Raw genomic sequence first — 9,453 nt, 5'->3', positions numbered from 1 at the left:
CTGAAATTCTTAACAAGTTTACATAGTTCGGTAATAAAATTTAACTTGATTCAAAAATCTATCATATAAATAAGTTTTTTTTTATCAGCAAAAAAAAACTTTTTTTCATAAAACGCATTTCAATAAACTTAAGTATTTTTCAATGGCTTATGCTATCAGGGTTGCCACTTTACCTGGAAATCTGTTTTTACCTGGAAACCTGATACTTAACAACTAAGGCAAAAAAAACCTGGAATTTGAGAAATTTTTAACCAAAGACTTAGAAAAACATTCAGTTTTTAACAATTTCAGCATGTTAAGTAGTACAATTTTAACTTGACACAAAAAAATTATCATATAAATAAGATTTCAATTAAAATTTTTTAGTTATAATACACATTTTAATTAACTTTATAGTACATATACAATGTTTTTTTATTATTTAACACAGTTTTTTATATTAGACATAACTTTAAACTGAAAATAAACCAAAATACATGTAATTTTAAAAGCCTTGTAGAGATTTGAAAAACCAGGAAAAATTTATAAACATGAGTGGCAACCTTGTACTATTCCAAACAGTTTATTACAATAAACTTAACTTTAAACTAAAGCTAAACTCTTAAATGTGTATTTTTGAAGATTTTTTGAAATCATGTAAAAAATTTAAATAAAAATCAGGTGGCTATTCTCAGCAGGGTTGCCACATAGTCAGGAAAATTCAGGAAATCAGGAAAAACTAAGAAAAATGACAAAAGTCAGGAAAATTCAGGTCAAAATGGGGGGTTTTTGAAAAAATTCAGGAAAAAGTCAGGAAAAAAATTTATAAAAACCTCAGATATTGTCAGTTCAAATTTATTTATTTCCTTTTATTTCAAAGCCTTCGATTAGTGAAAAATTAATTAAAAATTCTTTAAAGTCAGACTAAAATTGCAAAATTTTCTTTAAATTTTACAAAATTACTTAATTTTCAATGCCTTTTTTAGTAAAATTATAGTAAAAAGTCAGAAAAATCTTGAAAAAAGTCAGGAAAACTTTAGTAAAATGTCAGGAAAAAGTCAGGAAAAGTCAGGAAAAATTTCTCAGCTTGACTTGTGGCAACCATGCTATTCTGTAGTAGTTAAGGTAAGTCTCTAATGGTTTTTTTTTTCTTGGATTTACAAATAGTTATTAAGTTACACACTAAACACATTACTTTAGCAGTTACATTTTCGTAGGTAACAACCGTTGAAATTATTTTAGATGAAATTCCAGACCAAGAAGATTTACCAACTTTAGATTTTCCACCACCTAAAAAGATGAGGTACCAGAAATCTTGGGAATCTGTTTATGAGTTAAAAGGTTTTTTTATCTCTAACAATTTGTAGTATTTAAGAATACACATTTGAGTATTTCAATTTTGAATTCAACAACAATTTTTTTTTAATACTGAGCTTTTTTATTAAATATTATAAAGGAAAGTTCTCATGTTTTTATAGAATTAAATTAATTTTTCCATTGTAATTTTTGAAAAAAAAATAATTTTTAAATAGTTTTTAAAGTATTTTTTGTAATTTTATTTCAATAATGCACAAAAAATTTTATCATCTAAAGTCAAAAATTCCAATTCACTTTTTACCTAAAAATTAACATTTTGTTTTAATAATTTAATAATTAACAATACTTTAGCATGACATTTTTTTTACTTTAGTACTAACCTTTGACTACTTTATTTAAATAAATATACTTAAAATACATTTTATAATAACAACACACAAATTAAACTGTTAATTTTATTATAAAATTAAAACGAAAATTTGTTAGTATAAAACAAAGTTCGCTTCATAGACAAAAATTGAATTTCTAATTTTATTATTTAAGTAAAATGGTTCATAGAGGCCATAAGGCGGTGAGATGGGCAAATTATTTATTTACAACAATTTTTTGGTTTTACACCTTACAAATTATCATGATTTTTGTTTGTTAAACAAAAAAAAATTTTTTATTTTTGTCATAAAATACATTTATTTGAATATTAAAAACATTTTTCTGACAAATGGTTTGTGGTAATATCAAGAATTCTTTATAAAATTTTTTAGTATATTGCTTTCAATTACAAAAAGAAAATTTTTATTTACTATTTTATAAATGCTAAGAAGATTAGCTTTGACTGATTTAATTACTAGACAGATCTACTTAGTTTTTTTATTTCAAAAAAGAATTATTTCACTGCATTGATTAAATTTATATATAAATTTTTGATAAAAGTTGTGATATAAATAACAATTTTATTATAAGCAAATTTATTATCCCATTTGTAAGCTTAGATTTATAAGATAGATTTAACTAAAGCTTTTATTAATTGAGAATAAATAAATTAAAAAAAAATTGTTATTTATTGATCTTGTAGTGAAACAAAACTTTAAAAAGCACGTTTTAAAAGTAAATACATACTTAATTAGCTCAAGTTGAACTGTGATGCTTACATCAGGCTAGCCACTTTACCTGGAAGCCTATAATTTGTCAAATTAACCCAAAAAAAAAAACCAGGAATGTTTGTATTTTTGAAAAAAAATCGGAAAAACTTCAAATTAAAAAAAAACCTGGAAATTTTAACATTTTAAGCATTGTCAGTAGTTAAAATTTCGATTTGACACAAAAATTTATAATATAAATAATATTTTTTTTCTTCATCTAAAAATTTTTTATTTACCAACACATTTATTGTAAGTTTAAAGTATCTTTTTAATGTTATCATACTATGTAACACAGTATCTTACTTTGAACCTAATTTTCGACCAAATAAAGATTAAAATTGTGAACTTTTAAAATTCTGTAAGAATTTTGGAATACTTTGAAAAAAATTTGAAAATACAAGGCAACACTATTACATCTATTAAACTGTTTAATTTATTGTGAAACGTTTTTGTTAAATCATTGAAATCTCAATTGTTCACTTATTAATAAAATAAATATTAGATACACAACTTATTTATAAACAAATATAAATAGTGTTTAATGTTTTATTAGTTATATCTGTTATGTCAACTATTTGTAATGCTGTTTTACTTATTAGATTGGATTGCTCCAACAAATTGTGAAATTAAAGCTTATTGCAAGTGGTGCAATGTAGAACTACAAGCAAAAAAGAGCAACTTAAAAGTTCATTCTTATTCTGACCGACATAAACGCGCATCTCCAGTCACAAATAACCACAACTCAATAAATCAGTTTAGGATGGAAAAATCTTTTAAACAGCAATTCAACAATTTCCTTAAAGAAAACGTACGCCAGACAGAAGTCCGGTTAGCATTGCAACAAGCTCTTCACGGGAACTTGCTAGCAGGCGAACACCAGATAGATGTCATGAAGACACTTGGGACAGCTCACGAATCAGCAACGCTTAAAAGGAGGAAAGCAAAAATGATTCTGTGCAATACTCTCGCACCAATTTGCAGAAGACTAATCATAACTGAATTTATGGTGAAGCATTGTTCTTTCTATCTGGATGAGAGTACAGATACTGCTGGACAAAGTTTTCTAGGTAAGAAAATTACTTTTAAGCTTTGTTAATTTAATTAAGTTTAAATTTGTTATTTATTTACATACATTCTGTTGAATATAAAAATATTTTAATTCAAAAAGCTTATTAAATTTAAATTTCAAACATGAAATAAGCTTTAAACACATTGTTCTTTGTTTTATTTTTTTTAATATAGATTAATTCTTGTAACACGTTAGCTGTAAAAGAAAATATTTTGTTATGCAATGAGTTGGACATTGTTAGATTACTCAGATGTAAGTAGGTTTAATGACAGTTAAAGGAAAAAGTTTTTATTTTACAGAATTTAATAGGTTAATAAATTAAAATTTACATAAAATTAAAGTTAGAATTACTATGATTTTTTTAATAATTATACAGTAAACTCGTTCTAGTAAACTAAGTCAGTTTCATTTCTAACATATATTTGATTTTTGTGTTGACTTTTATTTAATAGTTTAAGAAATATGTCAAAATATTGTTGATTTTATTTTTCTAATAAGGAGAATGATTTAATTATTATAATATTTATTAAACAGCAAAAATTTTAATTAATAAAGAAAATAATGAATAAATTAGCAATTTGTTGCTTTAACGAGCAGGGTTGCCACTTCACCTAGAAACCAGGAAAAACATGGAATTATAATTTTTGGCATAAAAATACCTGGAATTTTGTACATAAATCTTTAAAAGACGTTGAAAAACCTGATATTTTCAATAATTTTTACTTGTATAGTAATAAAATTTGGATTTGAATAGAAAATTATACCCTATTTTTCAAAGTTTTTTGTCATCATCAATTTTTTTTTATTAATGAACCATTTATAAAGCAGCTTTAGTGTACCTTTTCCATGTTTTTATACTCTTTAATACAGTTTTAACATTAAACTTAACTATTAACTTTAAACAGACCTTAATATGTGTAATTTTAAAAACGTGGAAGAAATTTAGAAAACCTGGAAAAAATTTTAAAAATACCGAGTGGTTAACCGGAGCAGTTTATGTTCAAATAATTATAACAGTTTTCCTTTTATATACAGCGGTTGTAATTACAATTAAAGCTATACTTTCTTAAACTTTTGTTCTACTACCTTCAGTTGTTTAACTAGAATAAAGTGGTAGTCCTTTAATTTCACAGATTTTATGTACTTAAAAGTTCGACTATATTTGGTATTTTTTAACTTTCTTAGATATCTATTTAAAAAAGCATGAGTAGTAGTTACCAACAGATAATTTTAAAACATTTATATTTTTTTTATTCCAAAGTATACAGATTATAAGTTCTTTTCATTCAAAATTTTACAGTTATTAAACTTATAACAAAAAAAATTAGAAAGCTTTATGTTTGAATCACAGGTGTTAGTATTTGTTATCTAAGCAAAATAAAGAAAACTTAAGTATCTACATTTTTACACCTCGAAGACCTTGGAAGAGACAAATTAGCGTTATCTATTGCTAACGCATTCAAAAGAGTCTTAAAGATGTATAATGTTCAGTTAAAAAATGTAGTTTCAATATGTAAGTATATATGAACTGTTACTCTTTTTTTCATTTTTGTATTCTAGTTATGTATTTATTAAATATGTACTACTAACGTGTTTTTAATTTTAAATTTAGATATTAATAGTAAGTTAATTTTTGTTTATTTCAGCTATTCTCTGTGTATTCTTGCTAACTTTTATAAACTGATTTTAATATCTTACAATGATATATCTTTATTAATAGACTTAATTTGATTTTATTCAATTGTTTAAGAAAAGTATAAATTTAAGCACAAACTGGTCTTATAATTTAAGAAAAATATTTTTTTTTTTTTTAACTTAGTAAATATATTTTTAGGTACAGACGGAGCTGCTTCCATGACAGGAGTTAAGAATGGAGTAGGACAAATTCTGAAAAAAGATAATCCCAGGCTTATAACAATATCCTGTACAAATCATGCTTTGCAAAATGCATGTTTAAATGCAACCAAAGCTACAATACCTAATGAAGTAAGTATTAAAACTATTTTATATAAATTATTAATTCAATTGTTGAATGAGAATTTTAGTAAGCTGCATTTATTCAAGTTACAAAGTTGTTTTTTTATATTTATTTATGATATTTTATTATATTTTAATATGTTGTATTAAAAAAAACCATTGTTGTTGAATAAAAGTGTGTATACTTTTAAATTAAATAAGGTTGAGGAGCTTATTAAGAAAACGTTCAACTACTTCAAGTTATCTAACACAAGAAGAAGTGACTTTGAAAATTTAGGTGTGTGTATGACGGGTGAAATTCCGTTAAAATTTAAAGCCTTAAGCAAAACTAGATGGATATCACACTTTCCATGCATTGAAAGAATTTTATTGAATTGGGAAGTACTCAAAGCTTTTTTTAATGAAGTAGGTATTTAACTATTACTATAAACTTCAAGACGCTTTAATAATTAGAAAAATTATTAGTATAAAACTTAAAACAATCCTGTTTTAAATTATTTAGCATTTTTACAATTATATTTTTACAAATATCTATAAATTTAAAATTCAATCTGCCCTGAAACTTAGTAATCATATGTTTACTAAGGTAACGTTTTATTAAATCAAATATATAATCAGAAGATATATAATAATTGTTTAAAAGCACAAATTAATTAACATAGATTTAATAAGAATATATATCTTTTTAAACAAAACTTTCTTTGTTAATAAGCCTTGTTTTATAAGTATTAGTGTTTATTAACTATAATGATGTTTGTTATCGAAATTTTTATTCTTACCTATAACATTTGTTTGTATATTAGCCAGAAAGAAGAAGAAACGATTTACATGCTGAAAGTATTCGAAAAATGCTAAATAGCAATAGATTAAATTTTGTTTTTAAATTTATGGGCAAAATTTTAGAGAAAGTTAGTTTCTAAGACCTATTATCTGCTTAATAATGAATTAACACCCTAAGCACTATAACATAACTAATTTCAATCATTCTAATTTGATTTTAAATGTTTATTTTTAATTACTTATTTTGTAGTCATGCCAAGTTTAGCTGTAAGTATTAAATGTAAAGCAAGACTAAATTTTTACAGTGTAATAATTAATTATTTTTATTCATCAGGTAAATTCTGTTAATATTCTTCTACAAAAAAGTAAAGTAGAACCTTTTAAGTTTGGATAAGCAATAACAAAACTTATACAGCATCTAAAAGACCTCATTTACCAACCAAATTCAAGTAAGCTTAATTTAGATCACAAGGCAACTAAGAATAATTTTTAATTTTAGGCTATTAATAATAAAGTTTCGTTTGATTTTACATCTACAACATTTTGGCGTAAATAAACATTATTTTTTAATTAGTAACGCAAACAAACGTACAATAACGTTCTTATAACAAAACATTACTAACATTCTGTTAAAGGTTTAGTAGATTCAAATTTAGATTGGATTTTATACAGAGTAAACGATATAAGTAATTATTATCAATATTTTATTTTTTTATTAAATTAATTGTTAAATTATTATTTTACTATATAAACTAAGTTGTAGTTACTAAAATTTACATTTTTTTTGTAGCTAACCTTTTGGAAGAACCTATCTTTCATGTAGAAGTAAACGAAGTTTATGCAAATTTATCCATCAGTAAGAAGGCAGAGGTTAAACTAATTAAAATTCACGTTGTTTAGTCAATTGGGTTTATTAACAAATAAACTTAATTGATTTTTTTTAAATAGGATTTGTTTAATGAGAATAATTTCTGAAATTGTTTTTACTTTACTTGAAAAAATTTTAAGTCAAAATACAAGTTATTATAATAACTGTGATTTTTTTTTTACATAATCGTTTTTTTTTTTTCAGTAAATTCTCATACTTTACTTAAGTAATTTACTTAATGTTGTGTATTACACGTGAAAAAATTTCTGTTAATGACACGCTACGGTTCTAATCTGTAACTAATTTTCCTATAATTCCAACATTTTTATAATTAATTGTTTTAATACAGGTAAAAAATATTTTTCAAAGTTTTGTTGTAGTGTTTATAATTGAATTGGAAAAAAGAATGCTGCAAAATCTTGAATTTATGGCTCAGTATGAAGTTGTAAACGATGTTAGTTGGTATTAAATATATCTTCAAAAAATAAAATAACTTATTTAAATATCATTAAAACTTATAATTTTTTAAAGGCCTTAAATAGACGGATGCCGGATATTGAGAAGTTTTTAGAACATCCAAAAATTAAAAAATTGTTTGAAGAAAACCACAGAGATACTATCTCACTTCAATACAAAAGTTTGCATGGACGTCATCAAACAAGTATCGGTTAGCTAAAGGAAAATAACAATAGTAACCTACTACTTAAATATAAATTAAAATTTTCAGTGTTAATGTTAAACAAGTTTTGTAATTTAGTAAACATTGTAAATCTACCAAAAACTAAGTTATGATAAAATAAAAACATGATTTATTATTGTAAGAGTACACTTACAATTGATTATGTACATAAAAAGTTATCATTTTATTCTTAAGAGATAAATCAACAAACGTTAACTTTTGGAGCAGTGTTCGCATTGAATACCAAGAACTTAAGGAGTTAATGATGAAACTACAAACGATACCTTTTAGTAACGCGCAAATCGAGCGAGACTTTTCCTTGATGAATATCTCGAAAAACAATAGACAATCTAATATGGGCCATATTTTGTTAAACTCCTTAATGATTATTAGGTAAGTAAAAGTTTAATGTATTTGGATTTATGTCTTTTTATTTTAAAATATTTATTTCATAGAAATGAAATTTTAATGTGTAATTTAAACTGTAAAGTTTTTAATCATTATTTAGATTATTTAATTTTAGTTAAAGTTGGGTATGCAACTCGATGACCGAGAGGTCTTTTTGTGTACCCGGATCCTTGAAACAAGAAATTTTTGAATTTTGTTTTGTTATTATTCAACAAACCTTATCATTTTGATTTTTACTTTTAAAAAACATATTTTATTATAGGAGACATAAAGGCCCTATTAATGACTTGTTTTTTTTTAATGTAATCCAACTAAATTAATATTTTGTATTACAACGATTTGTTTTATATAATTTTTTTTCTTTTATTTTAAATATAAGGGAAGAATAAATGCATAATAAGAAGTGAAACATTTTTTTGCTAAATTTATCGGTATATTATCAGTAAAATTCAATAATATATATCACTAGTAAAAGTTACTAGAACTTTTTTAACAATTTTTAGTTTAGTTAGTTTTTTAAATTTTTTATTCTAATTAAAACTATTTGTACAAGGTTAAAAAGCTTGGCGTTTGCTTATTATTTAAATATTATATAGGTTGTTGTCTTTTTAGATAAAGTAAAGTATAGTGTTAATCTGTTTGTTGAATATTTTTATCATAAATATAATATTGGTAAAGTACAAAATTATAACTCAATGTATGGTTTATAATTTACTCTTTTTCATTCAAAGGTTCAATTCAAACATTAGTAATAAAAAATTCCTACAGTTACTTTTTACATTCTTAAGCCAATTATTACCCAAAATTATAATAAATTCTATTTTTCTCAGATCAACCTGCAAAAGAATGGAGTTATGCTGTGACAAATTTCCACTTTCAGATACATTGATAGAAGAAGTTGGTAAGTCTAGTTTGTACAAACCAAGAAGCCAAGATGTCAATGAAATCTTGACAAACGAAGAGTACAGCAAATTTAAACCTTCAAATTTGACAATGTTTGCAGCAAACAATGTAATATAAAATTTCAACAAAATTTTTGCGTGTTAAAAAGCAGTTAATTTAAAAAAAAAAAAATGCTTTTCATTTAAAGTCAATTCACTATTTTAAAAACACTTTTACTTGAGTGACTGTTAAAGCATTCTACTGTTTAAATTTGTTGTGACTGTATTTTATTCAAAAATTTCAAATTTGTTTATTTACAAAGTTTTGTACATTAATTGCTAAAATTTCTTAGACT

General features: G+C 23.7%; 2 protein-coding genes across 2 annotated transcripts; both read left to right on the top strand.

Moving 5' to 3' along the window:
- The first annotated feature begins 933 nt into the window (after positions 1–933).
- Positions 934–6,655, top strand: LOC145841751 (uncharacterized). The gene is made up of 7 exons (XM_082949108.1): positions 934–1,104; positions 1,197–1,320; positions 3,035–3,502; positions 5,339–5,490; positions 5,683–5,886; positions 6,285–6,389; positions 6,596–6,655. Exons 1-7 carry the CDS (start codon positions 1,024–1,026, stop codon positions 6,653–6,655), a joined length of 1,194 nt encoding a protein of 397 aa, XP_082805234.1. The 5' UTR covers positions 934–1,023.
- Positions 6,656–7,479: 824 nt separating this feature from the next.
- Positions 7,480–9,264, top strand: LOC145848948 (uncharacterized). Its single transcript, XM_082954112.1, has 4 exons — positions 7,480–7,583; positions 7,661–7,796; positions 8,006–8,201; positions 9,047–9,264. Exons 1-4 carry the CDS (start codon positions 7,536–7,538, stop codon positions 9,234–9,236), a joined length of 570 nt encoding a protein of 189 aa, XP_082810238.1. The 5' UTR covers positions 7,480–7,535; the 3' UTR covers positions 9,237–9,264.
- Positions 9,265–9,453: the final 189 nt, after the last annotated feature.

This window comes from Thalia democratica, chromosome 1 (genome assembly GCF_965202585.1).
Source record: "Thalia democratica chromosome 1, ktThaDemo2.hap1.1, whole genome shotgun sequence".
Lineage (NCBI taxonomy): Eukaryota > Metazoa > Chordata > Thaliacea > Salpida > Salpidae > Thalia > Thalia democratica.
The sequence above is the reverse complement of the archived record's forward strand: the minus strand, read 5'-3'. Positions and strand labels throughout refer to the sequence as shown.

Excerpts from the sequence above, each read along its gene's own strand:
- LOC145841751 (XM_082949108.1), top strand. The coding sequence starts at position 1,024 with ATGTCAGGAAAAAGTCAGGAAAAGTCAGGAAAAATTTCTCAGCTTGAC. Across the intron at positions 3,503-5,338 it reads TGCTGGACAAAGTTTTCTAG|GTACAGACGGAGCTGCTTCC; the intron begins GTAAGAAAATTA and ends ATATATTTTTAG. Across the intron at positions 6,390-6,595 it reads TGGGCAAAATTTTAGAGAAA|GTAAATTCTGTTAATATTCT; the intron begins GTTAGTTTCTAA and ends TTTATTCATCAG.
- LOC145848948 (XM_082954112.1), top strand. The coding sequence starts at position 7,536 with ATGCTGCAAAATCTTGAATTTATGGCTCAGTATGAAGTTGTAAACGAT. Across the intron at positions 7,584-7,660 it reads AGTATGAAGTTGTAAACGAT|GCCTTAAATAGACGGATGCC; the intron begins GTTAGTTGGTAT and ends AATTTTTTAAAG. Across the intron at positions 7,797-8,005 it reads ACGTCATCAAACAAGTATCG|ATAAATCAACAAACGTTAAC; the intron begins GTTAGCTAAAGG and ends TATTCTTAAGAG.